Source organism: Oenanthe melanoleuca, chromosome 3 (assembly GCF_029582105.1).
Source record: "Oenanthe melanoleuca isolate GR-GAL-2019-014 chromosome 3, OMel1.0, whole genome shotgun sequence".
In the NCBI taxonomy this organism is placed as follows: Eukaryota; Metazoa; Chordata; class Aves; order Passeriformes; family Muscicapidae; genus Oenanthe; species Oenanthe melanoleuca.
In genome coordinates this window covers 1,452,780-1,469,596 of record NC_079336.1, presented here as the reverse complement: position 1 = coordinate 1,469,596, position 16,817 = coordinate 1,452,780, and the positions used below count along the sequence as shown (strand labels likewise).

The 16,817-nt window shown below is 48.3% G+C and overlaps 1 protein-coding gene across 4 annotated transcripts in view; it reads right to left on the bottom strand.

Annotated features, from left to right (window-relative positions):
• The window catches only part of EXTL3 (exostosin like glycosyltransferase 3), a 114,144-nt gene that overhangs the window by 21,128 nt on the left and 76,199 nt on the right, over positions 1-16,817 (bottom strand). For 3 of the 4 annotated variants that reach the window (XM_056486419.1, XM_056486417.1, XM_056486418.1), the window contains one exon: positions 5,843-8,413. In XM_056486419.1, the coding sequence (XP_056342394.1) occupies positions 5,843-7,990 (2,148 nt within the window). In that variant the 5' untranslated portion in view covers positions 7,991-8,413. Of the gene's footprint in view, positions 1-5,842; positions 8,414-11,763; positions 11,887-16,817 lie in introns of all 4 variants that reach the window. The other variant, XM_056486415.1, reaches the window with a different exon arrangement.

Genomic DNA, 16,817 nt, shown 5'->3' with positions numbered 1-16,817 from the left:
GTCTTCACAAATAAGGCAGCCTGTGCAGAATGCACAATCAAATGGCTTTGCACAGCAGAACTGCTCCACCAGGAGAGATAAAAGCCTGGGAAGAAAGGAAATGCAGATACCCAGGCTCTGGGACTTTATGGGAAGAAGGGCATAGCTTGCAGTGAGGTGGATGTCAACACTCAGCTCCATCATAACAAAGTCACAGAGGATAAAAAGTAGGTGAAAACAAAAGGAAAAAAGAGAGAAAACCCACCCACATCCATTCTCCCCATGCCTGTTCCAGTGCATGGAGTAATTTGGGGACATTTGGTATTTAAACAGGTTGGTGTTTAAACAGGTAACAATCCAAACCCTGAAGTAGCAGGAATGCAGCCCTGGACAGTCAATGTGGGTTCTGCTGGTGCCAAGTCCTGTCCTGCTGCTCTTGTCCCCCAGCAGCTGGGACAGGGAGCATTTGAGATGCACAGGCAGCTTTTGTGGTGATGTTTAATGGCTCCAGCACAGGAGAGTGGCCCCTGTGACACCTTCAGGCTTTCACATGTGACAAAAGCCACCCAATTATGTCCCCAGCAGCATGCAAGGATGCTTCCCTCCCTTGATTTTCCTTTCCAACACCCCAAACACTCTCCCTTCTGCTGACCAACCCCATTAGCTGCACCCTGAGCCGAGGGGATTCGGAAAGCTGGGGCTACAGGAAGGTTTTCTCTGTGGAAAAGCCATCCCCAACCAGCACAGGACATGGGGAGAGTGAAGGGCTGGGTCCAGGCAGCAGCAGTGAGGGTGCTGGAGTTGATATTCCAAGTGCAGATTCCGAGGAGTCGGCACTGCTTGTTCCATTATCATTCCCCGTTCACGCCTCGCTGCACCTTTGCTCAGGCCCAGCAGTGACAAGCAGCTGGATTTTAGGATTCACAGGTAAACTAAGCAGCAAATTTGTTCCTTCCTCTGCTGCTACACAACAGAAAAAAAAACCACCTATTGAGATGGTGAAACTCACAGGGATTTCAGGGCTCCGTGGGCAGCAGGTGGTGCTGCAAACCCAACAGCAGCACCCAGGCACTCCCTGGAGCATCTCCCTGCCTTCCAAAACTCACAAACCTTGAGCTCACAAACCTGGGATTCACTGGGATGACCCTGGGGCACTGAACACAGACTGGTCAACCCAGGGATGGGCAAATCTCCTGTGGGAAGGGACTCGGTGCTAAGGAACAGGGATTTTCTCAGCTGATTTTGTGTGAATTGTTCCTTCTGGAATTCTTTCTGGAGCTCAAAGCAAAGCTGGGTCTTTCCTGACTTGGAACACAAAAAGGCAGGAAAAAGCAGGATAAAGATGGGACTCATCAAAGAGTTTCTGCAGGTGAGTTGGCCCAGAAAAGCACAAGCCACATCACCAAGGGAGAATCTGGTAAATGCTGAATTACCAAGCTGAACCAGACCCTGAGCTGGTATTTAGGCAAAGCTCCCAGGAAGGAAAAGGATTGATTGAAATGGTGGTGTTGATCAGCAGGGAGGTTTTATTCTCTTTTTAAACTCCTGGTCAGTGTGACAATCTCACTCTGGCTCACACACACCACTGCAGCTTATCTCAAGCTGCTGTTTAGTTTGGAAGGTTGGTGCTGCTTTTATCACAAAACCAAGCTTGAGGATCCAGCTGCTTGCTGCAGGACAAGCAGAGAAGCTGATTCTGCCACCATGGCCACCAGCCTGACCAGGTTCTGTCCTCCTCCTCCTCCTCTTAGCCAGAAGCATCCCCTACAGATCCTGCTGTGCTCCTACAAATGGAGACACAAAAAACCCTTGGAGTCCTTCTGCTGGAAAGGATGTGCAAAGCTCAGACATCTGAGCTTCAGAGCAGCTCAGCACAGCACATTTCCACGGCCCAAAGAGAGGGGAAGTCAGGACAGCATTCCCTGCTCCTGATTAATAAATGCCATTCAAGGGACCACGTGCAGCCAAACAGGTCTGCAGACCCGGATTTGCCATTTTCCACAGATGATCCCTTTTTAAACAAGCAGCTGAATGGAATGAGCCCTCTCAGCCAGCCACCAGGCCAGCAAAAAGGACTTTACACCACTGCAAGTGGCTGCAGGGATCAAAGGCAGCGACTTACTGTGGAACAAAGCTGGAGGAAGGGATTAGTCACTGCTGGCAGCCACAGGAGCTGGCACTGAACCCAGCCTAAGTGCTCAGAGAGCCTCCAGCACTCCCAGCCTAACTCAGCCCCGAGCAGGAGGAGAAACCAAACTGCTGCAGGGCTTTTCCAGCCACTGAGGGCCCTCACAAACCCAGCAGAGGGAGAGGAGCTGGAAGTTCTGGCTGTCATTTCTTAGAATGTGAGCAGAGGCTGTGAAAATAATGCTTTGGGCTAAATAAGGTTTAGCCTCAAATCACAGAATCCCAGAACGGTTTGGGTGGGGAAAGACCTTAAAGCTCACCCAGTTCCACCTCTGCCATGGGCAGGGACACCTTCCACCATCCCAGGCTGCTCCAAAACCCAACCAACCTGGCCTGGAGCATTTCCAGGGATCCAGGGGCTGCCACAGCTTCTCTGGGCAACAAAGAAGTTCAGCAGTGGCTGTGATGTGGCTGCTGGAGCTGGAACAGTCACACTCTTCCTATCCTGGGGACTTCTCCTAAGGCAGTGCTAGAGATACAAACACTTGGGAAAAAGTGTGTTTTTGAGCTTGGCAAACAAGATTTCTCATTCACAGCCTTTGGGTTTTGCTGCACTACTGATTAAAGTGAGATGGGAAGAGTTTTTACAGCTTTAAATGTGAGGGTAAAGTGCCTGCATCTGTTCCAGGGGCAGCCCTGAGTGACTACAAACAACTTCACATCACATTGGATTTCCACCTACTCACTTCAGGCTGGGGACAGGAACAGAATATTTGATCAAACTCTTGTGCAGCTTAGGAATCTTTCTGGCATTTTAGTAAATTATGCCATCTATATTTAAGTCAAAAGGTTTTTTGTTTTTTTTTTTTAAATCAAATATATTCTGTAGCCCTGTTTATGTCGTTATCCATGAAAGATTCAAAGTTCCAATGCAGCTTTGAGCTTGGCTCTTGATTAATTCCCAGCCCACCAGGGAAAAGAAATCTACTTGGGAGGACAACCCCCAAATCACAGCCAAGCAGTTTGCAAAAGACATTGCAAGGAATTCATTAATAAATAAAGCTGACACATGGAGTAAGGAGAAGCCCAACTCTCCTTTGGGGAATTCAGCACAGAGCCACACATTTCTTGCCACCAGCAGGCCCTGGTGGGGCTCAGGACTCTATTTTGCTTCCAAAGGCTCTTAACGTGCTACAAACATTGTTTTGTCTCATTAACTTGTAATTTATATAGAATGATAAAAAGTTTGGGTTGGAAGGGAGCTTAGAGATCATCCCATGCCATGGGCAGGGACACCTCCCACTATCCCAGATTGATTCAAGCCCATCCAACCTGGCTTGGACATTTTCAGGGATGCAGGGGCAGCCACAGCTTCTCTGGGAATTCTATTCCAGGGCTTCCCCACCCTCACAGCCAAAAATTCCTTCCCAATATCCCAATGGCAGTGAAGCCATTCCCTGTGTCCTGTCCCTCCATCCCTTGTCCCCAGTCCCTCTCCAGCTCTCCTGGAGCCCCTTCAGGCTCTGCAAGGGGCTCTGAGCTCTCCCTGGATCCTTCTCTGCTCCAGGTGAGCACCCCCAGCTCTCCCAGCCTGGCTCCATGGCCTCCTCTGGGCTCACTGCAGCAGCTCCACATCTTTCTGATGCTGGATTTTCTTCAATAACCTTCTGGCTTCAGGTGCTTTGATCCTGGATCATGCTGGCACACGTGTGCTGCTGCTGTGCTGCTCCTGGGAGTCAGCTGGTGCCTGGACCCACCTCAATCACATCCCAAATCTACCCTCATCCCCTCCTCTTCTCCCCTCAAGTCTCCCCACAAAGCTCCGTGCTTTGGGACCTGAACATGGAGCAATTCCTTGCATCCAAAGTTACTGGGAAGGTATTTGTTACACAGAGATACAGCACCACTGCCAGATCTGAGAGAATTGGATATTTATCATCAAAAGAGATTTCTTTTTCCTCATAAGGAAATCAGAACCATAGCTCCTCACTTTCTTCTGACCCTGGCTTGTGTCTCCTGCCAGTCCCACATCCCCAGCTGCCTCTTCCACATCTCAGCCAGCAAGGCTCCAACAGAGCCTCCCCTCTGCTCCCAATGTTCCTGTCACCCTTTTTCCAGAGCACACCTTAGGATTTCTCACTGTCTGATGAAGCCCAGGGAGGTTTTCCATCACTGCCACCCCAAACCATCCTTGTAGATGAATGGTACAAACTCCCAACAGGATTAAACAGTCAGTCTGGAGATTGGCTTAGCAACAGGGGGATGGATGTCTGGAGGCTGCTCAGCCTTAACCCTGCTGTGAGAAATCCCAGATTTGGGCTCTCTTGAAAACTGGCCACGAGCACAGTGTCACCATCCACCATCCCAAAGCAGGAACAAGACAATTCCCTCCTCTGGAACCACACAGATCCCAATATTCCCCATGGCACATCCCCCAGAGCGTGGCTCAAAGCAACTCCTGTGTGTCAAGTCCCCAAAAAACCAGCAGGGCTCCAACACAACAGATGTGCAGAGAGCCAGGTACAAAAAGCCATTATCTTCCATCAACCAGAAATGCATTTTTCTTTCACAAATAACACCCATTAGCAGCTCCAAGGAGAACAATCCCTGCTCTCAAGGAGGACAGCAGTTTTTCTGGCAGACACAATACAAAGATTTTGTAGAATTCGCAGGTTTAAAAGGACTAATGTGAAAGATTATTTTGCAATTAACCAAGCAATTTTCTCTCCTCATTGTTCCCGGACCATAAGGATTTTTAAATGTGAGCAGAAGGATTTATTCATCACAATAATAATAAAAGGAAATATTAAATCAATGAATCTCTTTGCATGCAGCATAAAGCTCACATTGCTATTAAGCTCAGTAGCATCCTGTCACATAAACCACATGCAGTTTGTGTATTTAAGTACCATCTCCCTCTTTTATTTTTCCCTTCCCTGATTTGTAAGGCATTATCCTTCCATTTGTCCTCTAAACACAACCAGATTCAGAGCACTCACTGTTAGTTCTCGTTAGTGGCTCTGCTCCCTTGCTATCTTTATGAGTGGAGATTTATATTTAATTTTAATTAACAATGGCCAGTGAAGAAAGTTATGCAGGGATGGCAAGGAAGTCCTAAAATAAATAAAGATCTGGGTATAATTCAGTCCTTACGAGTCAATGTCCAAGTGATTACGTTTTCATGGGTCTGAAAATGAATGTTGGCTTTTGAAGGTGTCACCTCTTCAGTTTGGCTGGGGAAAAAAAATAATCAACCCAAATATATGCAGAAAGTCAGCTACAACCTTGGGAGCATGGAAGCTCTCACAGTCACATCAGCCTTGGCTTGTAGTTCCTTCTCGTGTAATATAAAGTGAGAGGTGAATTTTTGCAGTTGACACTAATTCAGTGGGTCCCTCTTTTGTTTTAATAAAAAATTCATCTGGCAAAGTGCAGAAACTGTTACTACTTAGGTATTTATAAGGTGTCAACTGTCCTCACAGGGAGGCACTTAAAGAGCCTAAGCAAAGATTTCCAACGAGCAACAATCTTTTGGCTTGAAGCACTAAAATTCACATTAGGCTCTTCAAAAGCAATTCCCATTCTATGAGTGTTAAATACCTGGCACCTCTTGTTTTCCTCCACTGATACAATATCCAAACGAGGTACAGACACCTTCAACCACCCCCTGAGCTGACACAGCCGACTCCAACAAACCCCACCAAGAACAAACCCATGGCAGCTCCATCTGTCTTACCATGATTGGGACGCCAATGTCTGGCCACAAGAGATCCTCGGAGGGAAGCTTGGGAGAGTTCCACACCACCACAACTTTATTTAAGTAGGGGAGGCCATTGAGCCTTTCTAGGGAGTTCATCAGCACTTCCTCCCGCTCGTAAGTCAACATCACCACCGTGAACTGCTCCCGCGGGACGTTGCCACCCAGGGCAGCCTGGAACTCCTTCCCAGAGCCACCTGCTCCTCCACCAATGGGTCGAAATCCAGTCCCAGACCCCAAAAATTTCGCTTCTGATGGTAAAACGGGGTCAAAGGGGGTGTAGGGGAAGAGGTGGAAAGGCCCAGGGGCAGAATTCCAATTCCTGTAGATATCCATGGCGGTGAGGGTGAAATTGCGGAGATACTTGGGAGAGGCGTAGGGTGGTTCTGTTTCCACAGGCCCCAGGTCCAGGTCACCATTGTCTGCCATATTGGGGTCTGTGCCAGCAGCTTTGCCAGAACGGTGGGGGATCTCCACAGCGGGTTCTTCTCGGATGGGAGCAGCTGGGATTTGGATTCGAGTCCTTATGACGGCTAGGACTGTGCTGAAGACGTTGTCGGAGGTGGAGAAGTAGGTCTCCCACAGGAAGCGGCCCTGCCTCCTCATGGCGAGGAGATCGTTGTCAGAAATGCTCCTCAGAAGGAAGTGCACTTCTGTGATGCGTGGCTTTGGTATGATTAAGGCTGCCTCGTTCCACCGGATGACGTCGTTGTAGGGCAGCTGAACCTGCTCTCCGAGAACCACCGGGATGGCCCCGACCTCCAGGGCCTCGAACAGTCTCATGGCACACCCGGCCGAGATCACTAAACGGGTGTCCCCGGGGGTGATGATCAGTGCAAAAGTAGAAAGCTTCAGTAGCTCTAGTCTGTCGTCCCTTTCTCCACACAGAGCCCACTCAGTGGGCAGGCTGGCCTTAGGCTGGTTCTTACAGGTGAACTCCACCAGAACAAAGTCCAGCTTGCTGTCCTGAACAGCCTTCAAGGTGGTGATGATCCGGTCGTCGTAGTCGGCCGGGGCGTTGCCTTCGATCTCCTCTTCGAAAGAGCGAACCTCCTGCAAGCTGGAGCGCAGAGACTCGATCTTCTCCCCCTGGAAACTGAACAGGTACTTACGCTTCACCGGCACCTGGGGGGGGATTTCCAGGAAGTTGGGCTCGGACATGGCGTGGACCAGAGGTGACACCACGATGTCAAAGCCCGGCCGATACTGGGCGTCGTAGAAGGTGGACTGGGCGATCATGGCCCGCCCCGTGCTGATGTTGTAAATAAAGTTCTGAGTTTCCGACTTCCTCGACAGATTGATGATGAGATGGTTGTGCCCATCAGTCCTCCAATATGGCAAAGAGTGCAACTGTTGCTCTAGTTCAGTAGGTTTTGGCATTACAGGCTCTTGCATTTCCCCCACTAAAATTATATACACACAAGCAATATTTGCATTTTCAGTAACATAAACATTAGTTCTGACAGTCGCCTCAAAGGCCTGTTTAATTAAAGGGTCTAAGGAGCTACCAAAAGGGTAATCATCACTGTTGTAGACATAGACCGGAAAGCCAGATGTCAGCGGGCAGCGGGAGTAGTCAAAGCAGTTGTGCAGCCTGCAGTTCCTGTTGGATTTTGGCAGGGGCAAGGTGGCATCGTCCTTGTCCGGCAGCAGCCGGATGGGCAAGGAGAGCTTGGGCTGGTTCTGAGCCATCAGCTCCTTGTAGGAATGCTCAGTCTGACTGATGACGTTCTTCAGCTGCAGCAGGTCCTGCTTGGCATTCTCAATGCTCTTCTTGCAGGCCTCGATCTTCAAGTTGAGCTTGGCGATCTCGCTGTTGAGCTCCTGGCGCTTGGCCTCGAGCTGGAGCAGCTCCTCGCTGACCGACTCGCGGATGCGGCACAGGTCCTGCACGTGCTTCACCTCGCACAGCTCGTTGCCGGCGCGGGGGCCGAAGATGCGCTTGCCGGCATCGTCCGCGTCGTCGATGGTGGTCAGGTAGTAGTGGGCGATGAGGGGGAAGAAAACGAGGATGACGAAGAGGGTGAAGCTGAGCCAGGTGAGCCGGATGCGACTGGACCACCTCAAGACCCAGGGCTGGCCTCCGTTCCCCACTCCCCCATTGCGCAACATGGTATAGCCGCTCATGAGTTCGGAGCCGCCGCGCAATCACGTCGGGTCAGTAGCCATAACCAGGAGTTTTACAGCAGTGTCACTGTGCCCGCTCCAGGAGGAGCCAACGGAAGGGGAATTTCATCTTCCTGCCGTGCCCCGGCTCTCCCGCGGTGGTTTTGCTGCAGGTGCCACTCCTGATCCCGTCAGACTCCAGCATTGACCTCCTGGCCCACCCCCAGCCCACCCCTGCAACCTCTGCTGGAAGTGTCACAGCGTTGTCATGGTGACTCAGAGTGGCAAGCAGAAGGAACAGGCGGTGGGACCGAGCCGCAGTCGAGGGCTGCTGCCGACATCCTGCATCACCGTGCCATGAATATGCAGAGGCAGCAGCCCTGGGGCAGGAGGAGCCAGGTCAGTCTCTCTCATCGCTGCTGGGAGGGTGAGGCTCTGCCATCCCTACAAGAGAACAATGCCACAGTCAGGCACACAACCAAAACAACCTGCTAGAGACCTAGCACATGGATAGATTTAAAAGCAATTGGTCTCTCTCAACAGAACAACCTCTGGGGTGTAAGAGCCCAAACACGGGTTCATCTGAAGCCACCCTAGCTCTGGTTACAATGCATTTTGTACTTTTTTTTTGTAGAGCATCTTAAAACATGAAAACTAATTAATATTTTACTATTACCTATAGCTTATCATAACTACTAACATTATCATACTCTTGTTAATATTTTCCAATCACAAAAAGTTAGGATGTTACAGTTTAAGCTAGAAATTCTTTTTCAGTTTTTCTGCAGTGGAAAATGTTGAGATTTTTCTTTTTACTTGCAACATGGCATTTTTGTTTACCTGTAAAAATCCTTTTGCTTGGTAAAAAGCATCTTTTATTTGAAGTAAATTTATTTTTTTGCTCTCAGTCCTAAAAAACTCCTTCCAACTCATTTTACCTTTTAGCTTTTTAGTTATCCAGTAAGACTGAATCAGCCATTTTTTTCTTTTATAGCAAAACTTACAGCTGTGGCTGCCCCTGGAAGTGCCCCAGGCCAGGCTGGACAGGGTTTGGAGCACCCTGGGATAGTGGAAGGTGTCCCAACCCATGGCAGGTGGAACTGGATGAGTTTTAAGGTCCCTCCCCACCCAAACCATTCTGTGATTCCATGAAATTCAGCTCTGACTCAGCTCTAGGCCAACAGATTTAAATCTAGGCCACATCAATTTGCTGTCACTAGAAAATCTCCCCTTTTATTGGCATCCTCCAAGGTACTGAAGTTTCTGGGATAATTCTTTCATACACTGGACTTCCCACATGACTGATGAATATAGAGCTGGGCTTAGCAGCAGCTCCTGCATGGCCCCAAGAGAAGCTCATTCATTTCCATTTCAATTTTTAATTAGAAGAAAGTCATCCACGCTGGTGATGGTCATTTTTCACTAAATCTATTTAATGCCTCTCTCATCTACTCATCAAGAATTCCCAGAAAGAAGGTGAGGAAGCAAATCTCAGCTGAAAGAGTGATCTGGAGACGGGCCAAAAGCAAAAAAAGTTCACCTCAGAGCAGCAGAGAGAAGTCAGGAGGAATTTTCAGTGTTGCACTCAAGTGCATGCCAAGAAAATAAAGGGGAAATTTGATTTTTAACCATGAAAAATCATCATGAAGAGGGGAAATATGTGGGGTAATAAAGAACAATCCCCAGACCTATTGTTACACAGCCATTTGCTGTCACTAACTTAACACCCCATGATTAAATGGGATTTCCATCCTCCCCACCAATGTCACCCACAACCCACAGCCGAATGAACACTTAAAACTAAGGCAGATTTTAAATTCATGACATTGGCAAACAGCAGTGGTGTAAACCTCAGAAAGCCAGGAGGATAAAGGGGCTAAAAAGTCAGCAAAAAGGCTAAATCAGCTTTCTTGGATCTTGGCAGCACATGGCTGTGGGCAGATGGGAGGCTCCAGCCCAGCAGCAGGATTTTAGCAGGCACCAACATGCAACTGAAGGCAAAAATAATAATAATATTAATGTCTAAAAAGGTTTTATTTTATTTTTCTTTATTTCCCCCCGCTTTTCAGTCCCTGAAAAGATCCTCCAGTTGCCACCAGTTTTCTGCAAACCGCTGGCCAGGAGATGAGCTGCCCTAATCATGCTTTTCTTGAGGGAAATGCCAAAGCACACACTCACTTGAACACCACAGAATCTAAAAATCAGCTGAACTTCAAGGCACACGTGGGGAAAACAAGCTTTGTTGGGATTTCTGGGGGGGGCAAACCCTGCAGGGATCAGAAATGTGGATGCATGGACATGTTGCTTTGGGCTGGTCAGAAAAAAATACAAAGGTATGACTGCACCAAAATCATATTTATTTGTGGTTACTTGCTGATTTATAAACCATAAATGGTAATGAAATGGCAAACTGGACTCCCCAAAATGGCAACTGGGGTCTTTGAAAAGCCAAATCCACCACCCCACACCTGATCCTCAGCAGTTGTTCTGCCACTTAATACTTCCAGTGGCTCCTCTGCTCCTTCTCCTCCTTGTCACAGAACAAAATTCATCCTCCTCACCTCAAAATGTGGGTTGTGAATTAAAAATATCTGTATGCTCAAAATTCTGAGGGTTGCCAATGTGACTCAGTTGCTCTCTTAGAAAACACCACATGGGAAAGACCAGAGCAGGCTGAGGAGGGATTTAAAATGCACCACACGTGGCTTGGGATTAGTTAAAAGTATGGACTGTCAGTATGAAATATGTGCTGGTGATAAAATGAGCACTTCAGACACACTCCTGGACTCTTCTTCACTATTAAGACTTTATTCCTCATCAACTCAATAGAGCCTGAGGTTGTCACACGTTGCCATTAGGAGTTATAAAAAAAAGACAAAGTAAAAACCCGATCTGTGGTTTTGTCAAGAGAGACTTCAGGGCTGTGTTTATCAACTCTGGGGAAAAAGGCTGCTGATTCCCATCATTCCCAAAAAGAAATCTGGAAGGAGGAGAAACAGGATAGCTGCTGGGCCTTCCAGTCAACTCATCCTTTTCACTCCCAAGTGAAATTCCTCTCCCATTTAATTCTTGAACCTTACTAAGCTCCACACTGAAAACTCTTGTTGATGTTATAGCACAGTGCTGCTGCCTGATGGAGCTAATTACACACCCAGAAAGAGGCAGGAAGAGCTCTTAGGAGATCAGATCAATAATTACCAAATGCCAACCTGACTGAATTCTCAGGTTTTGCACACTGCAGCTCCTTCTCCCAGGAAACTCAGCTGCTCAGAGCACCTTGCCAAAGCTCAGGCTGTGTTCCCAGCTTTGCTCAGCTCCACAGCAGGCACTCCCTGTGCCACTGAAGTTATGGGAATACCTGAGGTTCTCCCTCATTTTGCATTTCTAGAAATAACCTGGCTGGTCTGATCTGTGAGTGTTTGTGGAGTCATTACTCTGCAAATGTTCAAAGACTTGAGCACAGCTACTCTTCCTTGCTTGCACCTCTGTTATCCATCTCCCTATAGAATTAGGGAAATATTGCCCCTCTCTCATCACCTTTATGAAGAGATCCTGGAAAATTTAAACTTATGGTCCATCAGAGATCATTATATCAATCCACAACTGTGAGGCAGAACATGGTGGCACAGACTACTGTGGGGAAGAAAATCCTCCTGCACCTGCTAAATCAGAGTTCCCAAACTCTCTGTGTGTATCCATACTCATCCTTACTCTCTTTCCTTAAGAAATGAGGGGTCTAGAGTGTTATTATCCACAAAGTTCTGCTGTGCTGCTCTCCTGGAGAACAAACCCACCTGTGCCACGCCAGCTCCCTCCTGGCAAATGGACAAGGACCTCGGGGAGTGTGGAAGTGGCTCCCCTGCTTTATCTGGGCATGGAGAGACACTTTCTATTGCCAAGTCTCTTTTTCATCAGCACTAGGAATGAAATCAAAGAGAGAGAATAAAAATGAAGTGTATTCTCCCCTTCAGAACAGGCTGTAGTGGAAGAAAACAAATTCCAAACAACCCTTCAACAATGATAACTTTCTATTCCCTAATGCTCTCAAAGGGAAGGATTACATCCCAAATCTCCCAATCACTCTGGGAACAGGAGCAGTTGAACAAGCAGAATAAATGTATCAAGTGTGTGCTTTAAGGTACAGTTGGTTGAGAGCAGACCCTTCAAAGGAGCAGATGGAAAATTCACTCTGCAATGTTTTGCATGCAGCAGCCTTAGGGATCATCCTGAGGGATTTGTACCATCTCCAGAGCTCCCAGGTACAGAGCAATTCTGAGATCAGTGCTGTTACATGCACAGGTCAAAGGGTCTGTCATCTGGAAATTCCAGGGATAAAGTGCATCCCTGGCTTTAGGGAGTTTGATCCAACCCAAGGAACACTCTGCACATTTGCAGCTCCATGCAAAGCCAAACCTGCTCCCAGCCCTGCTCCTCATCCACATGGGCACGTGTGGGGTAAAGGGATCCTGGAAAAATGCTCCTCCATGTGCTCACTCTGGAAAAGTAGGGAAATGTGTGCTGAAGAAAGCTTTAGAAGTGGTATTTGAGGAGCTTTGAGCTTTCCACCCCAAGTTCTTGGGGAAGAAGGGTGCTCAGCCCTGTCACCACAGCACACAAGTCATGATCTCCTCTGTCCTCCCAGCTGCAGGGAATGATGAGGGAAAAAACAGGAACAGATCAACATCTGGCTCTGAGCAGGTGGAATTTTGGGGCTTTGGATCATGGATTGGTTTACACCACAGCAGGTCTGGTGGCAACAGGCAGGGTGCAGCTGTTTCAAAGGGAGAAAAGGATCATCCTGCAGGGGTTAGCAGGGTTTGGGGAAAGCTTTAAATAGGATTTGAAGGAGGATGTAAGAGGCCAAGAAACACCCAAAACTCACTGGACAATGCCCAGGTTCAGACACATCTTGTGGTCCCTTCCCACCTAAATGATTGTATGGCTCTGTGTCCAGGCTCTCAGGTGGCAGCAACTCAGAAATGAGGAGGAGCCCAGAGTTCAGATGTCCTGGGCCTCCCCCAGCTCTGACACTGCCTCTCTGCAGCACCAGGGGAAATCAGCACCCCCAGGCCTCCATCTGTCTGTCCACAAAGCAAAGGTGACCTCAGGCACTTCAAGGCAGAGTGAAGATCTGTCTGGCTCTCAGCTTTGTGTTCTTATCTGGGCATTGGGATGAGGTTGTGCTCCAGGAGATGCTCAGTGGTGAGAAAACACAGAAACCTCTCCCCCAGGTGCTCACAGGTACCTGAGCTCTGCCCTCTGCCAAAGGCTGTCCCTGCTCTTCAGCCAAGTGCTTCACAAACAGTCATTTATTATTCTGATGAAATCCAGGAGACAGGAGAGCCACATCCTCTGTTTTCACAGAGCAGGTAATGGAGGTGGAGAAACAACTTGCCCAAGGTCACTTGAGAAGCTGTGCCAGCTTGGGATTCACTCCACGTCTCCTCGTCCTGTCCACAAGAGCATCCATCTTCCAGCCTGCCTTCCTCCAGTGCTTTCCTTCTCCAGTGCCTTTCAGCTTTTTGCATAATGCATTGTGAAATCTACTTTACATATAGAGCTTTTACCTCTTAAATTTATTATTTAGTGTTGTTTTCTGGTAATAAACCAGTCACAGTGTTTTATTTATTCATCCAGGCTGTACACAAGCATTTCAGAGGAACATCCAGCTTAGGAGTAAATCCTTCTGTGTCCTGTGGGATGGAGTGGCAGGAAATTCTGGAAGCCAAGCTCACCCCTCTCCTCTCCAAAGCTCCAAGAAAGCTGGAAAATCCCTACAAGCACCGTGGCTGATGTTGTAGTGCTCACCACAAAGTGCTGAAGATATTTTGGGACGTGGGAAGCAAACCAAGGATGCTCCAGGATGCAGTGGCACAAGCTTTTACTTGCTTCTAAAAGGGATAAATTAGGTGTGGGAGGAAGCAAAGCCTCTCTTTGCTTTTACCTTGAAGTAATTAATGAGCAAGAATTCTCTGGAGGTTAAACCACATCCAAGAGCCCCATCACATGAGAGAAGCATGAGGAGGTCAATTCCAGGCAGGAAGAGAGGGCTGGTTTCCCAAACACTGACTCCCTGAGACAGCTCAAATCCTTGGTATTCTTTGTGGTTTCCAGCCCTAGATAGCTCAGGCACGTTATTTTCCCCAAGGCAAAACCACAAGCCTCTCTCACCTCCCTAAAACATCCTCATTGCTGCTTCCACAGCAGGAAATAAGCACGTGGCAGGTTCAGGCTCCTGCTCTCTGAGAGAAGCTTCAGGTCATAATTAAGCACAAATTTAAAAGTTTCATTGTCCTGGGTAAATTATAAGGAAAAGGAAATACTGTTAAAAAGCACAGAAACACACAGAGTGTTTAACAGCATCACTCAGCAGGGTGGGTCTCTATGGAAAATAATCCATCTGTGTGGGGTTTATGGAAAGTTTGCCCCTTTCCTGCACACAGGGAATAAACCAGTTCTGGAGACTGAGCATCTCCACTGAGGGGACTCTAACAAACATGAAATAACAGATGGTTTTTTGTGCACCTCAGGGGGCAAGGAGGCAGCTCAGCACTGAGTCCCCACAGCCCAGGGACAGTGAAGTTCACATCCAGAGAAAGCCAACACAGACCTGGGAGCCCTGGCTGCTCCATCTGAGCAAGGCTCAGTGACATTCATAGTGCCCCATGGCCAATTAACCAAATGTACCTTCCCTGCCTGAAACAGCCCCTGCACCTGCTCCCATGCTATCCCTGTTGTGTCCAACTCCAGCTGCTCCCTCCTCTCTCAGATGGACAGGGTGTGCACCCACCCACAGCCTCAAGCTGAGGGTCTTCTGCACTTTTTGGAGATGCTTCAACACCACCTAAATGGGATCTGTTCTGTTCCAGGCAGCCTGATCAAATACATTAAAAAAAATCAAATTACCTGATGTGTTGGATCACCCATATTTATTCAGCAGGAGGGTTTTTATCCCACAGTTTATTGCAAAGCAAGCTGGAAATTCAAATCTCAGAATGATTTGGGAGAGAAGAGACATTAAAGACCATCCCATTGCACTCCTGCCATGGGCAGGGACACCTCCCACTGTCCCAGGTTGCTCCAAACCCATCCAACCTGGCTTTGGACACTGCCAGGGATCCAGGGGCAGCCACAGCTGCTCTGGGGCCTCAGCACCCTCCCAGCCAGGAATTCCTTCCCAATATCCCATTTAACCCCATCCTCTGGCAGTGGAAGCCATTCCCTGGGTCTGTCCCTCCATCCCTTGTCCCCAGTCCCTCTCCAGCTCTCCTGGAGCCCCTTCAGGCTCTGCAAGGGGCTCTGAGCTCTCCCTGGATCCTTCTCCAGGTGAACATTCCCAGCTCTCCCAGCCTGGCTCAGAGCAGAGGGGTTCTAACACTTGCAGTTTCTCTGTGTATCTCCATTTCTCCCTCCTGAGCAAAGCTGAACCAGGGCTTGGAGCAACCTGGGACAGTGGAAGGTGTCCCTGCCCATGGCAGGGAGTGGAATGGGATGAGCTTTAAGGTCCTTCCCACCCAACCACTCTGGGATTGTATAAAACATGATGAAGGTCCCTGCAGGACACTCCCCTACACAGGACTTGCAGATGTGGACGTGGCCAAACACTTCAAAACACGCTGAGAAGACAGAACAGGGCACCTGAGGTTTGTGTGTGTGTGCCTAACAAAGTCATTAAGCAGCAGCAGAGTGGATATAGGAGATAAGCAGCAGCACAATCCATGGTAATTAAATTCCTACAAAGCACTGCTGCTGCTTGGATTTGGGATGCTGGATCATGGATCATTCCACACATGCTCTGCTCTGTCTTGTCACTGGTGCCCAGTGCTTCCCTCCAAACACAACAAACAAAGCTTTTCTCAAGCTGTTTCTGGCTGGACAAGACCCACACAGCCAGTCCTTGGAAAAGGCAGGATGGGAGATGGCAAACTCCACTCAGCACCTGCATCCAGCCTGGACACTGCTCCTACCAAAATGGGAAGGTAGAAAACAGCCAGAAGCTGCTGCAGGGCAGATGTAGCAATAACAGCAGTTAGGAAGGGCAAAGTGACACTGTTCTGTTTAGTGGAGGGCTAAGAGAGAGGTCAGGCAAGGAGGGATCCAAGGAACTTGACCAGAGCTGGAGGTGAAGGAAGGAATTAACTTTTCAGTTGCACAAGGTGGATTCAATCATGGAGAGAGATGAGATGGGTTCTGCAAAGCCACGGGTTATAAAAGTTAAGCTGAGGGTTAGACTGAGCCTGCTGAGAAATAAATTGATCAATTTAAGACCTCCTCACCAAATATTCAATAATGCAGCAGTGACCAAAGGAGGTCTCTGCTCTGGAGCAGCACCTCCTGCCCCAGGCCTGTGCTTGTGCTTCACACACTTGGCCACTTCTGAGAAATGCTTTAGAATCCTTCCAGTCCAGAGGTGACTCTGCCTGCTCCCAGGGCAGGGGATATTAGGAAGAATACAGCAGGACTCTCAGTTTAAGGGCTGCAAACTTAATGAGCAAACACAGCACTTCTTTTGACCTCAAAAATTACGTTTTAGGATAAAAGAGAGGCCTTAAAATAAAAAAAGAAAAGCAGGATAAATGCTTCAACCAATGGCACTACTGCATGGAGCCTCTTCCTTAGCATCCCAGAGCAGATGTGCTGCACTCAAAATGTCTTTGTCTATTAAAACTGTGTCAGCTTCAGAGACTCCAAAACTCCCTGTGGCATAAACAGAATTTCTAATGAACAGCTGCAGGATACAGGAGTGGCCACACAAAATGCAGCTGCTGAGATGGTTTTCTTTGCCCCCCTCTCTCACCAGCTTTTTCCTGCTGTCCAAATCTCATTACCACCCATCTGGGTCTCTCCT